General features: G+C 46.9%; 1 protein-coding gene across 1 annotated transcript in view; it reads left to right on the top strand.

Annotated features, from left to right (window-relative positions):
• Positions 1 to 20,937, top strand: part of LOC135530951 (monocyte to macrophage differentiation factor 2-like) — a 28,148-nt gene extending 7,211 nt beyond the window's left edge. The window contains exons 4-7 of the mRNA XM_064959120.1: positions 13,759 to 13,833; positions 19,278 to 19,379; positions 19,489 to 19,558; positions 19,668 to 20,937. Coding sequence (XP_064815192.1) covers positions 13,759 to 13,833; positions 19,278 to 19,379; positions 19,489 to 19,558; positions 19,668 to 19,850 — 430 coding nt within the window. The 3' untranslated portion in view covers positions 19,851 to 20,937. The remainder of the gene's footprint in view (positions 1 to 13,758; positions 13,834 to 19,277; positions 19,380 to 19,488; positions 19,559 to 19,667) is intronic.
• Positions 20,938 to 22,483: the final 1,546 nt, after the last annotated feature.

Here is a 22,483-nt window from a genome sequence, read left to right as displayed (position 1 = left end):
ATCAGACACCTCCGGTTAGTCTCTCTGATCAGACACCTCCGGTTAGTCTCTCTGATCAGACACCTCCAGTTAGTCTCTCTGTTTCACACCGTGGTCTGGAACATCAGACACCTCTAGTTAGTATCTCTGATCAGACACCTCCGGTTAGTCTCTCTGACTTCACACCTCTGGTTAGTCTTTCTGTGGTCTGGAACATCAGACACCTTTAGTTAGTATCTCTGATCAGACACCTCCGGTTAGTCTCTCTGTTTCACACCGTGGTCTGGAACATCAGACACTTTCTCTAGTTAGTATCTCTGATCAGACACCTCCGGTTAGTCTCTCTGATCAGACACCTCCGGTAAGTCTCTCTGACCAGACACCTCCGGTTAGTATCTCTGATCAGACACCTCCGGTTAGTCTCTCTGATCAGACACCTCCGGTTAGTCTCTCTGATCAGACACCTCCGGTTAGTATCTCTGATCAGACACCTCCGGTTAGTATCTCTGATCAGACACCTCCGGTTAGTATCTCTGATCAGACACCTCCGGTTAGTATCTCTGATCAGACACCTCCGGTTAGTATCTCTGATCAGACACCTCCGGTAAGTCTCTCTGACCAGACACCTCCGGTTAGTATCTCTGATCAGACACCTCCGGTTAGTCTCTCTGATCAGACACCTCCGGTTAGTCTCTCTGATCAGACACCTCCGGTTAGTCTCTCTGATCAGACACCTCCGGTTAGTCTCTCTGATCAGACACCTCTAGTTAGTATCTCTGATCAGACACCTAGTTAGTATCTCTGATCAGACACCTCCGGTTAGTCTCTCTGATCAGACACCTCCGGTTAGTATCTCTGATCAGACACCTCCGGTTAGTATCTCTGATCAGACACCTCCGGTTAGTATCTCTGATCAGACACCTCCGGTTAGTCTCTCTGATCAGACACCTCCGGTTAGTCTCTCTGATCAGACACCTCCGGTTAGTCTCTCTGATCAGACACCTCCGGTTAGTCTCTCTGATCAGACACCTCCGGTTAGTATCTCTGATCAGACACCTCCGGTTAGTCTCTCTGATCAGACACCTCCGGTTAGTATCTCTGATCAGACACCTCCGGTTAGTCTCTCTGATCAGACACCTCCGGTTAGTCTCTCTGATCAGACACCTCCGGTTAGTCTCTCTGATCAGACACCTCCGGTTAGTATCTCTGATCAGACACCTCTAGTTAGTATCTCTGATCAGACACCTCCGGTTAGTATCTCTGATCAGACACCTCCGGTTAGTATCTCTGATCAGACACCTCCGGTTAGTATCTCTGATCAGACACCTCCGGTTAGTATCTCTGATCAGACACCTCCGGTTAGTATCTCTGATCAGACACCTCCGGTTAGTATCTCTGATCAGACACCTCCGGTAAGTCTCTCTGACCAGACACCTCCGGTTAGTATCTCTGATCAGACACCTCCGGTTAGTCTCTCTGATCAGACACCTCCGGTTAGTCTCTCTGATCAGACACCTCCGGTTAGTCTCTCTGATCAGACACCTCCGGTTAGTATCTCTGATCAGACACCTCTAGTTAGTATCTCTGATCAGACACCTCCGGTTAGTCTCTCTGATCAGACACCTCCGGTTAGTATCTCTGATCAGACACCTCCGGTTAGTATCTCTGATCAGACACCTCCGGTTAGTATCTCTGATCAGACACCTCCGGTTAGTATCTCTGATCAGACACCTCCGGTTAGTATCTCTGATCAGACACCTCCGGTAAGTCTCTCTGACCAGACACCTCCGGTTAGTATCTCTGATCAGACACCTCCGGTTAGTCTCTCTGATCAGACACCTCCGGTTAGTCTCTCTGATCAGACACCTCCGGTTAGTCTCTCTGATCAGACACCTCCGGTTAGTATCTCTGATCAGACACCTCTAGTTAGTATCTCTGATCAGACACCTCCGGTTAGTCTCTCTGATCAGACACCTCCGGTTAGTATCTCTGATCAGACACCTCCGGTTAGTATCTCTGATCAGACACCTCCGGTTAGTATCTCTGATCAGACACCTCCGGTTAGTATCTCTGATCAGACACCTCCGGTTAGTATCTCTGATCAGACACCTCCGGATTGTCTCTCTGTTTCACACCGTGGTCTGGAACATCAGACACCTCTAGTTAGTATCTCTGATCAGACACCTCCGGTTAGTCTCTCTGATCAGACACCTCCGGTAAGTCTCTCTGACCAGACACCTCCGGTTAGTATCTCTGATCAGACACCTCTGGTTAGTCTTTCTGTTTCACACCGTGGTCTGGAACATCAGACACCTCTAGTTAGTATCTCTGATCAGACACCTCCGGTTAGTATTTCTGATCAGTCACCTCCGGTTAGTATCTCTGATCAGACACCTCCGGTTAGTATCTCTGATCAGACACCTCCGGTTAGTATCTCTGATCAGACACCTCCGGTTAGTATCTCTGATCAGACACCTCCGGATAGTATCTCTGATCAGACACCTCCGGTTAGTCTCTCTGATCAGACACCTCCGGTTAGTATCTCTGATCAGACACCTCCGGTTAGTCTCTCTGATCAGACACCTCCGGTTAGTCTCTCTGATCAGACACCTCCGGTTAGTCTCTCTGATCAGACACCTCCGGTTAGTATCTCTGATCAGACACCTCCGGTTAGTATCTCTGATCAGACACCTCCGGTTAGTCTCTCTGATCAGACACCTCCGGTTAGTCTCTCTGATCAGACACCTCCGGTTAGTCTCTCTGATCAGACACCTCCGGTTAGTCTCTCTGATCAGACACCTCCGGATTGTCTCTCTGTTTCACACCGTGGTCTGGAACATCAGACACCTCCGGTTAGTCTCTCTGATCAGACACCTCCGGTTAGTCTCTCTGATCAGACACCTCCGGTTAGTATCTCTGATCAGACACCTCCGGTTAGTCTCTCTGATCAGACACCTCCGGTTAGTCTCTCTGATCAGACACCTCAGGTTAGAATCTCTGATCAGACACCTCCGGTTAGTATCTCTGATCAGACACCTCCGGTTAGTATCTCTGATCAGACACCTCCGGTTAGTCTCTCTGATCAGACACCTCCGGTTAGTCTCTCTGATCAGACACCTCCGGTTAGTATCTCTGATCAGACACCTCCGGTTAGTCTCTCTGATCAGACACCTCCGGTTAGTATCTCTGATCAGACACCTCCGGTTAGTATCTCTGATCAGACACCTCCGGTTAGTCTCTCTGATCAGACACCTCCGGTTAGTCTCGCTGATCAGACACCTCCGGTTAGTATCTCTGATCAGACACCTCCGGATTGTCTCTCTGTTTCACACCGTGGTCTGGAACATCAGACACCTCTAGTTAGTATCTCTGATCAGACACCTCCGGTTAGTCTCTCTGATCAGACACCTCCAGTTAGTCTCTCTGTTTCACACCGTGGTCTGGAACATCAGACACCTCTAGTTAGTATCTCTGATCAGACACCTCTGGTTAGTCTCTCTGATCAGACACCTCCAGTTAGTCTCTCTGTTTCACACCGTGGTCTGGAACATCAGACACCTCCGGTTAGTCTCTCTGATCAGACACCTCCGGTTAGTCTCTCTGATCAGACACCTCCAGTTAGTCTCTCTGTTTCACACCGTGGTCTGGAACATCAGACACCTCTAGTTAGTATCTCTGATCAGACACCTCCGGTTAGTCTCTCTGATCAGACACCTCTGGTTAGTCTTTCTGTTTCACACCGTGGTCTGGAACATCAGACACCTTTAGTTAGTATCTCTGATCAGACACCTCCGGTTAGTCTCTCTGTTTCACACCGTGGTCTGGAACATCAGACACCTCTAGTTAGTATCTCTGATCAGACACCTCCGGTTAGTCTCTCTGATCAGACACCTCCGGTAAGTCTCTCTGACCAGACACCTCCGGTTAGTATCTCTGATCAGACACCTCCGGTTAGTCTCTCTGATCAGACACCTCCGGTTAGTCTCTCTGATCAGACACCTCCGGTTAGTATCTCTGATCAGACACCTCCGGTTAGTATCTCTGATCAGACACCTCCGGTTAGTATCTCTGATCAGACACCTCCGGTTAGTATCTCTGATCAGACACCTCCGGTTAGTATCTCTGATCAGACACCTCCGGTAAGTCTCTCTGACCAGACACCTCCGGTTAGTATCTCTGATCAGACACCTCCGGTTAGTCTCTCTGATCAGACACCTCCGGTTAGTCTCTCTGATCAGACACCTCCGGTTAGTCTCTCTGATCAGACACCTCCGGTTAGTATCTCTGATCAGACACCTCTAGTTAGTATCTCTGATCAGACACCTCCGGTTAGTCTCTCTGATCAGACACCTCCGGTTAGTATCTCTGATCAGACACCTCCGGTTAGTATCTCTGATCAGACACCTCCGGTAAGTCTCTCTGACCAGACACCTCCGGTTAGTATCTCTGATCAGACACCTCCGGTTAGTCTCTCTGATCAGACACCTCCGGTTAGTCTCTCTGATCAGACACCTCCGGTTAGTCTCTCTGATCAGACACCTCCGGTTAGTATCTCTGATCAGACACCTCCGGTAAGTCTCTCTGACCAGACACCTCCGGTTAGTATCTCTGATCAGACACCTCCGGTTAGTCTCTCTGATCAGACACCTCCGGTTAGTCTCTCTGATCAGACACCTCCGGTTAGTCTCTCTGATCAGACACCTCCGGTTAGTATCTCTGATCAGACACCTCTAGTTAGTATCTCTGATCAGACACCTCCGGTTAGTCTCTCTGATCAGACACCTCCGGTTAGTATCTCTGATCAGACACCTCCGGTTAGTATCTCTGATCAGACACCTCCGGTTAGTATCTCTGATCAGACACCTCCGGTTAGTATCTCTGATCAGACACCTCCGGTTAGTATCTCTGATCAGACACCTCCGGTAAGTCTCTCTGACCAGACACCTCCGGTTAGTATCTCTGATCAGACACCTCCGGTTAGTCTCTCTGATCAGACACCTCCGGTTAGTCTCTCTGATCAGACACCTCCGGTTAGTCTCTCTGATCAGACACCTCCGGTTAGTATCTCTGATCAGACACCTCTAGTTAGTATCTCTGATCAGACACCTCCGGTTAGTCTCTCTGATCAGACACCTCCGGTTAGTATCTCTGATCAGACACCTCCGGTTAGTATCTCTGATCAGACACCTCCGGTTAGTATCTCTGATCAGACACCTCCGGTTAGTATCTCTGATCAGACACCTCCGGTTAGTATCTCTGATCAGACACCTCCGGTAAGTCTCTCTGACCAGACACCTCCGGTTAGTATCTCTGATCAGACACCTCCGGTTAGTCTCTCTGATCAGACACCTCCGGTTAGTCTCTCTGATCAGACACCTCCGGTTAGTCTCTCTGATCAGACACCTCCGGTTAGTATCTCTGATCAGACACCTCTAGTTAGTATCTCTGATCAGACACCTCCGGTTAGTCTCTCTGATCAGACACCTCCGGTTAGTATCTCTGATCAGACACCTCCGGTTAGTATCTCTGATCAGACACCTCCGGTTAGTATCTCTGATCAGACACCTCCGGTTAGTATCTCTGATCAGACACCTCCGGTTAGTATCTCTGATCAGACACCTCCGGATTGTCTCTCTGTTTCACACCGTGGTCTGGAACATCAGACACCTCTAGTTAGTATCTCTGATCAGACACCTCCGGTTAGTCTCTCTGATCAGACACCTCCGGTAAGTCTCTCTGACCAGACACCTCCGGTTAGTATCTCTGATCAGACACCTCCGGTTAGTCTCTCTGATCAGACACCTCCGGTTAGTCTCTCTGATCAGACACCTCGGTTAGTCTCTCTGATCAGACACCTCCGGTTAGTATCTCTGATCAGACACCTCTAGTTAGTATCTCTGATCAGACACCTCGGTTAGTCTCTCTGATCAGACACCTCCGGTTAGTATCTCTGATCAGACACCTCCGGTTAGTATCTCTGATCAGACACCTCCGGTTAGTATCTCTGATCAGACACCTCCGGTTAGTATCTCTGATCAGACACCTCCGGTTAGTATCTCTGATCAGACACCTCCGGTAAGTCTCTCTGACCAGACACCTCCGGTTAGTATCTCTGATCAGACACCTCCGGTTAGTCTCTCTGATCAGACACCTCCGGTTAGTCTCTCTGATCAGACACCTCCGGTTAGTCTCTCTGATCAGACACCTCCGGTTAGTATCTCTGATCAGACACCTCTAGTTAGTATCTCTGATCAGACACCTCCGGTTAGTCTCTCTGATCAGACACCTCCGGTTAGTATCTCTGATCAGACACCTCCGGTTAGTATCTCTGATCAGACACCTCCGGTAAGTCTCTCTGACCAGACACCTCCGGTTAGTATCTCTGATCAGACACCTCCGGTTAGTCTCTCTGATCAGACACCTCCGGTTAGTCTCTCTGATCAGACACCTCCGGTTAGTCTCTCTGATCAGACACCTCCGGTTAGTATCTCTGATCAGACACCTCTAGTTAGTATCTCTGATCAGACACCTCCGGTTAGTCTCTCTGATCAGACACCTCCGGTTAGTATCTCTGATCAGACACCTCCGGTTAGTATCTCTGATCAGACACCTCCGGTTAGTATCTCTGATCAGACACCTCCGGTTAGTATCTCTGATCAGACACCTCCGGTTAGTATCTCTGATCAGACACCTCCGGTAAGTCTCTCTGACCAGACACCTCCGGTTAGTATCTCTGATCAGACACCTCCGGTTAGTCTCTCTGATCAGACACCTCCGGTTAGTCTCTCTGATCAGACACCTCCGGTTAGTCTCTCTGATCAGACACCTCCGGTTAGTATCTCTGATCAGACACCTCTAGTTAGTATCTCTGATCAGACACCTCCGGTTAGTCTCTCTGATCAGACACCTCCGGTTAGTATCTCTGATCAGACACCTCCGGTTAGTATCTCTGATCAGACACCTCCGGTTAGTATCTCTGATCAGACACCTCCGGTTAGTATCTCTGATCAGACACCTCCGGTTAGTATCTCTGATCAGACACCTCCGGATTGTCTCTCTGTTTCACACCGTGGTCTGGAACATCAGACACCTCTAGTTAGTATCTCTGATCAGACACCTCCGGTTAGTCTCTCTGATCAGACACCTCCGGTAAGTCTCTCTGACCAGACACCTCCGGTTAGTATCTCTGATCAGACACCTCCGGTTAGTCTCTCTGATCAGACACCTCGGTTAGTCTCTCTGATCAGACACCTCCGGTTAGTCTCTCTGATCAGACACCTCCGGTTAGTATCTCTGATCAGACACCTCTAGTTAGTATCTCTGATCAGACACCTCCGGTTAGTCTCTCTGATCAGACACCTCCGGTTAGTATCTCTGATCAGACACCTCCGGTTAGTATCTCTGATCAGACACCTCCGGTTAGTATCTCTGATCAGACACCTCCGGTTAGTATCTCTGATCAGACACCTCCGGTTAGTATCTCTGATCAGACACCTCCGGTAAGTCTCTCTGACCAGACACCTCCGGTTAGTATCTCTGATCAGACACCTCCGGTTAGTCTCTCTGATCAGACACCTCCGGTTAGTCTCTCTGATCAGACACCTCCGGTTAGTCTCTCTGATCAGACACCTCCGGTTAGTATCTCTGATCAGACACCTCTAGTTAGTATCTCTGATCAGACACCTCCGGTTAGTCTCTCTGATCAGACACCTCCGGTTAGTATCTCTGATCAGACACCTCCGGTTAGTATCTCTGATCAGACACCTCCGGTTAGTATCTCTGATCAGACACCTCCGGTTAGTATCTCTGATCAGACACCTCCGGTTAGTATCTCTGATCAGACACCTCCGGATTGTCTCTCTGTTTCACACCGTGGTCTGGAACATCAGACACCTCTAGTTAGTATCTCTGATCAGACACCTCCGGTTAGTCTCTCTGATCAGACACCTCCAGTTAGTCTCTCTGTTCCACACCGTGGTCTGGAACATCAGACACCTCTAGTTAGTATCTCTGATCAGACACCTCCGGTTAGTCTCTCTGATCAGACACCTCCAGTTAGTCTCTCTGTTTCACACCGTGGTCTGGAACATCAGACACCTCCGGTTAGTATCTCTGATCAGACACCTCCGGTTAGTCTCTCTGATCAGACACCTCCAGTTAGTCTCTCTGTTTCACACCGTGGTCTGGAACATCAGACACCTCCGGTTAGTCCCTCTGATCAGACACCTCCGGTTAGTCTCTCTGATCAGACACCTCCGGATAGTATCTCTGATCAGACACCTCCGGTTAGTCTCTCTGATCAGACACCTCCGGTTAGTCTCTCTGATCAGACACCTCCGGTTAGTATCTCTGTTTCACACCGTGGTCTGGAACATCAGACACCTCCGGTTAGTATCTCTGATCAGACACCTCCAGTTAGTCTCTCTGTTTCACACCGTGGTCTGGAACATCAGACACCTCTAGTTAGTATCTCTGATCAGACACCTCCGGTTAGTCTCTCTGATCAGACACCTCTGGTTAGTCTTTCTGTTTCACACCGTGGTCTGGAACATCAGACACCTCTAGTTAGTATCTCTGATCAGACACCTCCGGTTAGTCTCTCTGTTTCACACCGTGGTCTGGAACATCAGACACCTCTAGTTAGTATCTCTGATCAGACACCTCCGGTTAGTCTCTCTGATCAGACACCTCCGGTTAGTCTCTCTGTTTCACACCGTGGTCTGGAACATCAGACACCTCTAGTTAGTATCTCTGATCAGACACCTCCGGTTAGTCTCTCTGATCAGACACCTCCGGTTAGTCTCTCTGATCAGACACCTCCAGTTAGTCTCTCTGTTTCACACCGTGGTCTGGAACATCAGACACCTCTAGTTAGTATCTCTGATCAGACACCTCCGGTTAGTCTCTCTGATCAGACACCTCCAGTTAGTCTCTCTGTTTCACACCGTGGTCTGGAACATCAGACACCTCCGGTTAGTATCTCTGATCAGACACCTCCGGTTAGTCTCTCTGATCAGACACCTCCAGTTAGTCTCTCTGTTTCACACCGTGGTCTGGAACATCAGACACCTCCGGTTAGTCCCTCTGATCAGACACCTCCGGTTAGTCTCTCTGATCAGACACCTCCGGATAGTATCTCTGATCAGACACCTCTGGTTAGTCTCTCTGATCAGACACCTCCGGTTAGTCTCTCTGATCAGACACCTCCGGTTAGTATCTCTGTTTCACACCGTGGTCTGGAACATCAGACACCTCCGGTTAGTATCTCTGATCAGACACCTCCAGTTAGTCTCTCTGTTTCACACCGTGGTCTGGAACATCAGACACCTCCGGTTAGTATCTCTGATCAGACACCTCCGGTTAGTCTCTCTGATCAGACACCTCCAGTTAGTCTCTCTGTTTCACACCGTGGTCTGGAACATCAGACACCTCCGGTTAGTCCCTCTGATCAGACACCTCCGGTTAGTCTCTCTGATCAGACACCTCCGGATAGTATCTCTGATCAGACACCTCCGGTTAGTCTCTCTGATCAGACACCTCCGGTTAGTCTCTCTGATCAGACACCTCCGGTTAGTATCTCTGTTTCACACCGTGGTCTGGAACATCAGACACCTCCGGTTAGTATCTCTGATCAGACACCTCCAGTTAGTCTCTCTGTTTCACACCGTGGTCTGGAACATCAGACACCTCTAGTTAGTATCTCTGATCAGACACCTCCGGTTAGTCTCTCTGATCAGACACCTCTGGTTAGTCTTTCTGTTTCACACCGTGGTCTGGAACATCAGACACCTCTAGTTAGTATCTCTGATCAGACACCTCCGGTTAGTCTCTCTGTTTCACACCGTGGTCTGGAACATCAGACACCTCTAGTTAGTATCTCTGATCAGACACCTCCGGTTAGTCTCTCTGATCAGACACCTCCGGTTAGTCTCTCTGTTTCACACCGTGGTCTGGAACATCAGACACCTCTAGTTAGTATCTCTGATCAGACACCTCCGGTTAGTCTCTCTGATCAGACACCTCCGGTTAGTCTCTCTGATCAGACACCTCCAGTTAGTCTCTCTGTTTCACACCGTGGTCTGGAACATCAGACACCTCTAGTTAGTATCTCTGATCAGACACCTCCGGTTAGTCTCTCTGATCAGACACCTCCAGTTAGTCTCTCTGTTTCACACCGTGGTCTGGAACATCAGACACCTCCGGTTAGTATCTCTGATCAGACACCTCCGGTTAGTCTCTCTGATCAGACACCTCCAGTTAGTCTCTCTGTTTCACACCGTGGTCTGGAACATCAGACACCTCCGGTTAGTCCCTCTGATCAGACACCTCCGGTTAGTCTCTCTGATCAGACACCTCCGGATAGTATCTCTGATCAGACACCTCCGGTTAGTCTCTCTGATCAGACACCTCCGGTTAGTCTCTCTGATCAGACACCTCCGGTTAGTATCTCTGTTTCACACCGTGGTCTGGAACATCAGACACCTCCGGTTAGTATCTCTGATCAGACACCTCCAGTTAGTCTCTCTGTTTCACACCGTGGTCTGGAACATCAGACACCTCTAGTTAGTATCTCTGATCAGACACCTCCGGTTAGTCTCTCTGATCAGACACCTCTGGTTAGTCTTTCTGTTTCACACCGTGGTCTGGAACATCAGACACCTCTAGTTAGTATCTCTGATCAGACACCTCCGGTTAGTCTCTCTGTTTCACACCGTGGTCTGGAACATCAGACACCTCTAGTTAGTATCTCTGATCAGACACCTCCGGTTAGTCTCTCTGATCAGACACCTCCGGTTAGTCTCTCTGTTTCACACCGTGGTCTGGAACATCAGACACCTCCGGTTAGTATCTCTGATCAGACACCTCCGGTTAGTCTCTCTGATCAGACACCTCCAGTTAGTCTCTCTGTTTCACACCGTGGTCTGGAACATCAGACACCTCTAGTTAGTATCTCTGATCAGACACCTCCGGTTAGTCTCTCTGATCAGACACCTCCGGTTAGTCTCTCTGATCAGACACCTCCGGTTAGTCTCTCTGATCAGACACCTCCAGTTAGTCTCTCTGTTTCACACCGTGGTCTGGAACATCAGACACCTCTAGTTAGTATCTCAGTCTTTATCTCAATTTCAAAATCAATTTAAGGGGCTTTATTGGTGTGGGAAACATATGTTTACATTGCAAGTGAAATAGATGAAATAGACAACAAAAACTGAACAGTAAACATTACACTCACAGAAGTTCCAAAGGAATAGAGACATTTCAAATGTCATATGTCTATATACAGTGTTGTAACGATGTCCAAATGGTTAAAGTACACAAGGGAAAATAAATAAGCATAAATATGGGTTGTATTTACACTGGTGTTTGTTCTTCACTGGTTGCCCTTTTCTTGTGGCAACAGGTCACAAATCTTGCTGCTGTGATTGAACACTGTGGTATTTCACCCAGTAGATATGGGACTTTATCAAAATTGGATATGTTTTCAAATTATTTGTGGATCTGTGTAATCTGAGGGAAATTTGTGTCTCTAATATGGTCATACATTGGACAGGAGGTTAGGAAATGCAGCTCAGTTTCCACATCATTTTGTGGGCAGTGTGCACATAGCCTGTCTTCTCTTGAGAGCCAACAGTGTGACCTTTCTCAATAGCAAGGCTATGCTCACAGTACATAGTCAAAGCTTCTGTTCATTGTGGGTCAGTCACAGTGGTCAGGTATTGTGTACTCTCTCACAGTGGTCAGGCCACTGTGTACTCTCTGTTTAGGGCCAAAGAGCATTCTTGTTTGCTCTGTTTTTTTGTTAATTCTTTCCAAAGTAAATATCTTTTTGTTTTCACATGATTTGGTTGAGTCTAATTGTGTTGCTGTCCTGGGGTTCTGTGGGGTCTGTTTGTGTTTGTGAACAGAGCCCCAGGACCAGCTTGCTTCGGGAATCTTTTCCAGGTTCATCTGTTACAGGAATTAAATTCCTTTATGTTTTATTTAACTAATTTAATTAAACACTCTGCCCACTCCTAAGAATTTGTAAGACCCTTATTTGCATAAAATGGACAGAGACCAGTCTCAAAATCAATCAGTAGCGTTTATTCTCGAGAGTAGTGAACACGATACAGTTTACCACAGGTTATAAACTGAAAATGACGTCATTAGTTCCAGTACCAACCCGTCTCTTCTCCCAACCTGGTACAAAGGCAGTATCTCAAGCCTTCCCACATCGTCTCCCTACCAATTTAATATAATTTATGACCGAGCCAAGGTCTTCCTGTGTAGATAAGCATTCTAGCCAGTCTGACGATAAGTTCATTCATTTCTACCAAGGAACAGACAGTCTGTAACGGCTTTCTTCTGTTGAAGGAGGAGCGGACCAAAATGCAGCGTGATGGTTACTCATAACTGTGTATAATAATATAATAACCAAGTATAATAACTGAGTGTATAATAACTAGGTATAATAACCGTGTATAACCATGTATAAGAACTAACTGTGTGTGTGTATACTAACTGTGTGTGTATACTAACTGTGTGTGTATACTAACTGTGTGTGTGTATATTAACTGTGTGTGTGTATATTAACTGTATGTGTGTATATTAACTGTATGTGTGTATACTAACTGTGTGTGTGTATATTAACTGTGTGTGTGTATACTAACTGTGTGTGTGTATATTAACTGTGTGTGTGTATACTAACTGTGTGTGTGTTTACTAACTGTGTGTGTATACTAACTGTGTGTGTGTATATTAACTGTGTGTGTATACTAACTGTGTGTGTGTATATTAACTGTGTGTGTGTATATTAACTGCGTGTGTGTATACTAACTGCGTGTGTGTATACTAACTGTGTGTGTGTATATTAACTGTATGTGTGTATACTAACTGTATGTGTGTATACTAACTGTGTGTGTATACTAACTGTGTGTGTGTATATTAACTGTGTGTGTATACTAACTGTGTGTGTGTATATTAACTGTGTGTGTGTATACTAACTGTGTGTGTGTATACTAACTGTGTGTGTATACTAACTGTGTGTGTATACTAACTGTGTGTGTATATTAACTGTGTGTGTGTATACTAACTGTGTGTGTATACTAACTGTGTGTGTATATTAACTGTGTGTGTATATTAACTGTGTGTGTATACTAACTGTGTGTGTGTGTGTATATTAACTGTGTGTGTGTATATTAACTGTGTGTGTATACTAACTGTGTGTGTGTGTGTATATTAACTGTGTGTGTGTATATTAACTGTGTGTGTATACTAACTGTGTGTGTGTGTGTATACTAACTGTGTGTGTGTGTGTATATTAACTGTGTGTGTATACTAACTGTGTGTGTGTGTATACTAACTGTGTGTGTGTGTGTATATTAACTGTGTGTGTGTATATTAACTGTGTGTGTATACTAACTGTGTGTGTGTATACTAACTGTGTGTGTGTATACTAACTGTGTGTGTATATTGACTGTGTGTGTATATTAACTGTGTGTGTATACTAACTGTGTGTGTATACTAACTGTGTGTGTGTATACTAACTGTGTGTATATTAACTGTGTGTGTGTATATTAACTGTGTGTGTGTATTAACTGTGTGTGTGTATACTAACTGTGTGTGTGTATATTAACTGTGTGTGTATACTAACTGTGTGTGTGTATACTAACTGTGTGTGTGTATATTAACTGTGTGTGTATACTAACTGTGTGTGTGTATATTAACTGTGTGTGTGTATATTAACTGTGTGTGTATATTAACTGTGTGTGTGTATACTAACTGTGTGTCTCTCTACAGTAGAGTGGAGCAGCGTTTCCACATGTGTGACAGAATGGCCATCTACTTCTTCATCGCTGCTTCCTACACCCCCTGGTAGGTGTGTGTGTGTGTGTATACACCCCCTGGTAAGTGTGTATACACCACCTGGTAGGTGTGTGTATACACCCCCTGGTAGGTGTGTGTGTGTACACCCCCTGGTAGGTGTGTGTGTGTGTATACACCCCCTGGTAGGTGTGTGTGTGTATACACCCCCTGGTAAGTGTGTATACACCACCTGGTAGGTGTGTGTGTGTACACCCCTGGTAGGTGTGTGTGTGTGTATACACCCCCTGGTAGGTGTGTGTGTGTACACCCCTGGTAGGTGTGTGTGTGTGTACACCCCCTGGTAGGTGTGTGTGTGTGTACACCCCCTGGTAGGTGTGTGTGTGTGTTTGTGTATACACCCCCTGGTAGGTGTGTGTGTGTGTTTGTGTATACACCCCCTGGTAGGTGTGTGTGTGTGTGTGTACATCCCCTGGTAGGTGTGTGTGTATACACCCCCTGGTAGGTGTGTGTGTGTATACACCCACTGGTAGGTGGGTGTGTGTGTATACACCCACTGGTAGGTGTGTGTGTATACACCCCCTGGTAGGTGTGTGTGTATACACCTCCTGGTAGGTGTGTGTGTGTACACCCCTGGTAGGTGTGTGTGTGTGTACACCCCTGGTAGGTGTGTGTTTGTGTGTGTACACCCCCTGGTGTGTACCCCTGGTAGGTGTGTGTGTACACCCCCTGGTAGGTGTGTGTGTGTGTACACCCCTGGTAGGTGTGTGTGTGTGTGCACCCCCTGGTAGGTGTGTGTGTGTGCACCCCTGGTAGGTGTGTGTGTATACACCCCTGGTAGGTGTGTGTGTGTATACACCCACTGGTAGATGTGTGTATACACCCCCTGGTAGGTGTGTGTCTGTACACCCCCTGGCAGGTGTGTGTGTTTGTGTGTACACCCCCTGGTAGGTGTGTGTGTGTGTGTGTGCACCCCCTGGTAGTGTGTGTGTGTACACCCCTTTTAGATGTGTGTGTGTGTGTGTACACGCCCTGGTAGGTGTGTGTGTGTACATCCCCTGGTAGGTGTGTGTGTGTGTGTACACCCCTGGTAGGTGTGTGTGTGTGTTTGTGCACCTCCTGGTAGGTGTGTATGTACACCCCCTTTTAGATGTGTGTGTGTGTACACGCCCTGGTAGGTGTGTGTGTACATCCCCTGGTAGGTGTGTGTGTGTGTGTGTGCACCCCTGGTAGGTGTGTGTGTGTACACCCCTTTTAGATGTGTGTGTGTGTGTGTGTACACGCCCTGGTAGGTGTGTGTGTGTACATCCTGGTAGGTGTGTGTGTGTGTGTGTGTGTGTGTACATCCCCTGGTAGGTGTGTGTGTGTGTGTACACCCCTTTTAGATATGTGTGTGTACACCCCCTGCTACATTAGTTTTCCTAACCTGCTAAGTCAATTCTCCTAACCTGCTAAGTCAATTCTCTAACCTGCTACGTTAATAACTAACCTGCTACATCAATTCTCCTAACCTGCTACATCAATTCTCCTAACCTGCTACGTCAATTCTCCTAACCTGCTACATTAATTCTCCTAACCTGCTACGTCAATTCTCCTAACCTGCTACGTCAATTCTCCTAACCTGCTAAGTTAATTCTCCTAACCTGCTACATCAATTCTCCTAACCTGCTACATCAATTCTCCTAACCTGCTATGTCAATTCTCCTAACCAACTACGTCAATTCTCCTAACCAACTACGTCAATTCTCCTAACCTGCTACGTCAATTCTCCTAACCTGCTACATTAATTCTCCTAACCTGCTACATTAATTCTCCTAACCTGCTACATCAATTCTCCCAACCTGCTATGTCAATTCTCCTAACCAACTACGTCAATTCTCCTAACCAACTACGTCAATTCTCCTAACCTGCTACGTTAATTCTCCTAACCTGCTACGCTAATTCTCCTAACCTGCTACATTAATTCTCCTAACCTGCTACGCTAATTCTCCTAACCTGCTACGTCAATTCTCCTAACCTGCTACGCTAATTCTCCTAACCTGCTACATTAATTCTCTAACCTGCTACGCTAATTCTCCTAACCTGCTACGTCAATTCTCCTAACCTGCTACGTTAATTCTCCTAACCTGCTACATTAATTCTCCTAACCTGCTACGTTAGTTCTCCTAACCTGCTACATTAATTCTCCTAACCTGCTACGTTAGTTCTCCTAACCTGCTACATTAATTCCTAACCTGCTATGTCAATTCTCCTAACCTGCTACGTTAATTCTCCTAACCTGCTACGCTAATTCTCCTAACCTGCTACATTAGTTCTCTAACCTGCTACATTAATTCTCTAACCTGCTATGTCAATTCTCCTAACCTGCTACGTCAATTCTCCTAACCTGCTACGCTAATTCTCTAACCTGCTACATTAATTCTCCTAACCTGCTACGCTAATTCTCCTAACCTGCTACATTAATTCTCCTAACCTGCTACATTAATTCTACATGTCAATTCTCCTAACCAACTACGTCAATTCTCCTAACCTGCTACGTTAATTCTCCTAACCTGCTACGTCAATTCTCCTAACCTGCTACGTTAATTCTCTAACCTGCTACATTAATTCTCCTAACCTGCTACGCTAATTCTCCTAACCTGCTACATTAATTCTCCTAACCTGCTATGTCAATTCTCCTAACCAACTACATCAATTCTCCTAACCTGCTACATTAATTCTCCTAACCTGCTACGCTAATTCTCCTAACCTGCTACATTAATTCTCCTAACCTGCTACGTTAGTTCTCTAACCTGCTACATTAATTCTCCTAACCTGCTATGTCAATTCTCCTAACCTGCTACGTTAATTCTCCTAACCTGCTACATTAATTCTCCTAACCTGCTACGTTAATTCTCCTAACCTGCTATGTCAATTCTCCTAACCTGCTACATTAATTCTCCTAACCTGCTACATCAATTCTCCTAACCTGCTACATTAATTCTCCTAACCTGCTACATTAATTCTCCTAACCTGCTACGCTAATTCTCCTAACCTGCTACGTTAGTTCTCCTAAACTACGTGAACAAAGCATCATTATCGCTACACAGGAACTGACCAATGAAAACGCGTTAACAAACAAAAAACAACACCGCTCAATCAAAACTTTCTGACCAATCACAGAGCGCTGATGTTTCATCCGTCGATTATGATCCACCCACTTATTCCACCAATCACACTGTCGTACACCTTCCATATGAAGTTCCCCATACTGAGACAGAAGGAGTTGTGTGTTTCTAGGTTGATGCTGAGGAGTTGGGTCCGTGGTCATGTGTTTCTAGGTTGATGCTGAGGGAGTTGGGTCCGTGGTCATGTGTTTCTAGGTTGATGCTGAGGGAGTTGGGTCCGTGGTCATGTGTTTCTAGGTTGATGCTGAGGGAGTTGGGTCCGTGGTCATGTGTTTCAGGTTGATGCTGAGGGAGTTGGGTCCGTGGTCATGTGTTTCTAGGTTGATGCTGCGGGAGTTGGGTCCGTGGTCATGTGTTTCTAGGTTGATGCTGCGGGAGTTGGGTCCGTGGTCATGCGTTTCTAGGTTGATGCTGAGGGAGTTGGGTCCGTGGTCATGCGTTTCTAGGTTGATGCTGAGGGAGTTGGGTCCGTGGTCATGCGTTTCTAGGTTGATGCTGAGGGAGTTGGGTCCGTGGTCATGTGTTTCTAGGTTGATGCTGAGGGAGTTGGGTCCGTGGTCATGTGTTTCTAGGTTGATGCTGCGGAGTTGGGTCCGTGGTCATGTGTTTCTAGGTTGATGCTGAGGGAGTTGGGTCCGTGGTCATGTGTTTCTAGGTTGATGCTGAGGGAGTTGGGTCCGTGGTCATGTGTTTCTAGGTTGATGCTGAGGGAGTTGGGTCCGTGGTCATGTGTTTCTAGGTTGATGCTGAGGGAGTTGGGTCCGTGGTCATGTGTTTCTAGGTTGATGCTGCGGGAGTTGGGTCCGTGGTCATGTGTTTCTAGGTTGATGCTGCGGGAGTTGGGTCCGTGGTCATGCGTTTCTAGGTTGATGCTGAGGGAGTTGGGTCCGTGGTCATGTGTTTCTAGGTTGATGCTGGGGAGTTGGGTCCGTGGTCATGTGTTTCTAGGTTGATGCTGAGGGAGTTGGGTCCGTGGTCATGTGTTTCTAGGTTGATGCTGAGGGAGTTGGGTCCGTGGTCATGTGTTTCTAGGTTGATGCTGAGGAGTTGGGTCCGTGGTCATGTGTTTCTAGGTTGATGCTGAGGGAGTTGGGTCCGTGGTCATGTGTTTCTAGGTTGATGCTGAGGAGTTGGGTCCGTGGTCATGTGTTTCTAGGTTGATGCTGAGGAGTTGGGTCCGTGGTCATGTGTTTCAGGTTGATGCTGAGGGAGTTGGGTCCGTGGTCATGTGTTTCTAGGTTGATGCTGAGGGAGTTGGGTCCGTGGTCATGTGTTTCTAGGTTGATGCTGAGGAGTTGGGTCCGTGGTCATGTGTTTCTAGGTTGATGCTGAGGGAGTTGGGTCCGTGGTCATGTGTTTCTAGGTTGATGCTGAGGGAGTTGGGTCCGTGGTCATGTGTTTCTAGGTTGATGCTGAGGGAGTTGGGTCCGTGGTCATGTGTTTCTAGGTTGATGCTGAGGTAGTTGGGTCCGTGGTCATGTGTTTCTAGGTTGATGCTGCGGGAGTTGGGTCCGTGGTCATGTGTTTCTAGGTTGATGCTGCGGGAGTTGGGTCCGTGGTCATGTGTTTCTAGGTTGATGCTGCGGGAGTTGGGTCCGTGGTCATGTGTTTCTAGGTTGATGCTGAGGGAGTTGGGTCCGTGGTCATGTGTTTCTAGGTTGATGCTGAGGGAGTTGGGTCCGTGGTCATGTGTTTCTAGGTTGATGCTGAGGGAGTTGGGTCCGTGGTCATGTGTTTCTAGGTTGATGCTGAGGGAGTTGGGTCCGTGGTCATGTGTTTCTAGGTTGATGCTGAGGGAGTTGGGTCCGTGGTCATGTGTTTCTAGGTTGATGCTGAGGGAGTTGGGTCCGTGGTCATGTGTTTCTAGGTTGATGCTGAGGGAGTTGGGTCCGTGGTCATGTGTTTCTAGGTTGATGCTGAGGGAGTTGGGTCCGTGGTCATGTGTTTCTAGGTTGATGCTGCGGGAGTTGGGTCCGTGGTCATGTGTTTCTAGGTTGATGCTGAGGGAGTTGGGTCCGTGGTCATGTGTTTCTAGGTTGATGCTGAGGGAGTTGGGTCCGTGGTCATGTGTTTCTAGGTTGATGCTGCGGGAGTTGGGTCCGTGGTCATGTGTTTCTAGGTTGATGCTGAGGGAGTTGGGTCCGTGGTCATGTGTTTCAGGTTGATGCTGAGGGAGTTGGGTCCGTGGTCATGCGTTTCTAGGTTGATGCTGAGGGAGGTGGGTCCGTGGTCATGCGTTTCTAGGTTGATGCTGAGGGAGTTGGGTCCGTGGTCATGTGTTTCTAGGTTGATGCTGAGGGAGTTGGGTCCGTGGTCATGTGTTTCTAGGTTGATGCTGAGGGAGTTGGGTCCGTGGTCGAGTCACATGCGATGGATTATCTGGATCATGGCAGTTATCGGCTCCACATACGTCTTCTACTTCCACGAGAGGTACCACACACACACACACTCACACGCTCGCATGTACACACACGCTCGCATGTACACACACACCATTCTCCCTGACGTTAATAATCTCAGGTGATGTCACTCCCTGCAGGTATAAACTGTTGGAGTTACTAGGATACGTGGCCATGGGGGCGGGGCCTGCACTTGTCATCCTGTCCATGGTAACACACACACACCATTGATTGTCCAGAAACATTTACCTAAAGTCAATGTTCAAGTTTTCAAAGGAGTTTATCCCCTAAACCCCGATCTTGTGTGTGTTTGTTGCAGGCGGACAGGGCAGGTTTGTGTGAGCTGGCGGTGGGTGGGATTTTCTACGTAGTGGGTGTGGCCTTCTTTAAGAGCGATGGAGTCGTCCCATTCGCTCACGCCATCTGGCACCTGTTCGTTGCCATGGGAGCAGCTACACACTACTACGCTATCTGGAGACACCTGTACACACCTGGACACTGAGACACACCTACCGTGGTGCTAGCTAAACAGGGATCTGGTCCTGTACACACCTGGACACTGAGACACACCTACCGTGGTGATAACTAAACAGGGATCTGGTCCTGTACACACCTGGACACTGAGACACACCTACCGTGGTGATAACTAAACAGGGATCTGGTCCTGTACACCTGGACACTGAGACACACCTACCGTGGTGCTAGCTAAACAGGGATCTGGTCCTGTACACACCTGGACACTGAGACACACACCTACCGTGGTGATAACTAAACAGGGAATTGAAGGATCTCTGTCCAATTAGAGACAGGAATCAGGGAATTGAAGGATCTCTGTCCAATTAGAGACAGGAATCAGTCAACTACCAGAAGGATCTCTGTCCAATTAGAGACAGGAATCAGTGAACTGAAGGATCTCTGTCCAATTAGAGACAGGAATCAGTGAACTGAAGGATCTCTGTCCAATTAGAAACAGGAATCAGTGAACTGAAGGATCTCTGTCCAATTAGAGACAGGAATCAGTGAACTGAAGGATCTCTGTCCAATTAGAGACAGGAATCAATGAATTACCATAAAGATCATCAAGGACAAGAACCACCCGAGCCACTGCCTGTTCACCCCGGTATCATCCAGAAGGCGAGGTCAGTACAGGTGCATCAAAGCTGGGACCGAGAGACTGAAAAACAGCTTCTATCTCAAGGCCATCAGACTGTTAAACAGCCACCACTAACATTGAGTGGCTGCTGCCAACACACTGACTCAACTCCAGCCACTTTAATAATTCAAAATTGATGAAAAATGTATCACTAGTCACTTTAAACAATGCCACTTAATATGTTGATATGGGTTATATATGGCCGTTCGGCCATCGCTCATCCATATATCTTTATGTACATATTCTTTACCTTATACACACAAGTGTAAAGGGATAGTAGTTTTGGAATTGTTAGGTTAGATTACTCGTTGGTTATTACTGCATTGTCGGAACTAGAAGCACAAGCATTTCGCTACACTCGCATTAACATCTGCTAACCATGTGTATGTGACCAATAAAATTTGAATTGGATCTCTGTCCAATTAGAAAACAGGAATCAATGAACTACCAGAAGGATCTCTGTCCTTGTCCAATTAGAGACAGGAATCAATGAACTACCAGAAGGACCTCTGTCCAATTAGACACAGGATTCAGTGAACTACCAGAAGGATCTCTGTCCAATTAGAGACAGGATTCAGTGAACTACCAGAAGGATCTCTGTCCAATTAGAGACAGGATTCAGTGAACTACCAGAAGGATCTCTGTCCAATTAGAGACAGGATTCAGTGAACTGCCAGAAGGATCTCTGTCCAATTAGAGACAGGATTCAGTGAACTACCAGAAGGATCTCTGTCCAATTAGAGACAGGATTCAGTGAACTACCAGAAGGATCTCTGTCCAATTAGAGACAGGAATCAGTGAACTACCAGAAGGATCTCTGTCCAATTAGAGACAGGATTCAGTGAACTGCCAGAAGGATCTCTGTCCAATTAGAGACAGGATTCAGTGAACTACCAGAAGGATCTCTGTCCAATTAGAGACAGGATTCAGTGAACTACCAGAAGGATCTCTGTCCAATTAGAGACAGGATTCAGTGAACTGCCAGAAGGATCTCTGTCCAATTAGAGACAGGAATCAATGAACTTACAGAAGGATCTCTGTCCAATTAGAGACAGGATTCAGTGAACTACCAGAAGGATCTCTGTCCAATTAGAGACAGGATTCAGTGAACTACCAGAAGGATCTCTGTCCAATTAGAGACAGGATTCAGTGAACTACCAGAAGGATCTCTGTCCAATTAGAGACAGGATTCAGTGAACTACCAGAAGGATCTCTGTCCAATTAGAGACAGGATTCAGTGAACTACCAGAAGGATCTCTGTCCAATTAGAGACAGGATTCAGTGAACTACCAGAAGGATCTCTGTCCAATTAGAGACAGGATTCAGTGAACTACCAGAAGGATCTCTGTCCAATTAGAGACAGGATTCAGTGAACTGCCAGAAGGATCTCTGTCCAATTAGACAGGATTCAGTGAACTACCAGGATCTCTGTCCAATTAGAGACAGGATTCAGTGAACTACCAGAAGGATCTCTGTCCAATTAGAGACAGGATTCAGTGAACTACCAGAAGGATCTCTGTCCAATTAGAGACAGGATTCAGTGAACTACCAGAAGGATCTCTGTCCAATTAGAGACAGGATTCAGTGAACTACCAGAAGGATCTCTGTCCAATTAGACAGGATTCAGTGAACTACCAGAAGGATCTCTGTCCAATTAGAGACAGGATTCAGTGAACTACCAGAAGGAAGACCTGACCTGCACTACAGTCAACCTCGTTATACTGACACCTTTAAGGAGTAATACTGTGGTACCTTTATACTGACACCTTTAATTAGTAATACTGTGGTACCTTTATACTGACACCTTTAATTAGTAATACTGTGGTACCTTTAAGGAGTAATACTGTGGTACCTTTAAGGAGTAATACTGTGGTACCTTTATACTGACACCTTTAAGGAGTAATACTGTGGTACCTTTAAGGAGTAATACTGTGGTACCTTTATACTGACACCTTTAAGGAGTAATACTGTGGTACCTTTAA

The sequence above is a fragment of the Oncorhynchus masou genome, unplaced genomic scaffold (genome assembly GCF_036934945.1).
Source record: "Oncorhynchus masou masou isolate Uvic2021 unplaced genomic scaffold, UVic_Omas_1.1 unplaced_scaffold_1467, whole genome shotgun sequence".
NCBI classification, from domain to species: Eukaryota; Metazoa; Chordata; class Actinopteri; order Salmoniformes; family Salmonidae; genus Oncorhynchus; species Oncorhynchus masou.
Note: the sequence above shows the minus strand (reverse complement) of the source record. Positions and strands in the feature narration are given on the sequence as shown.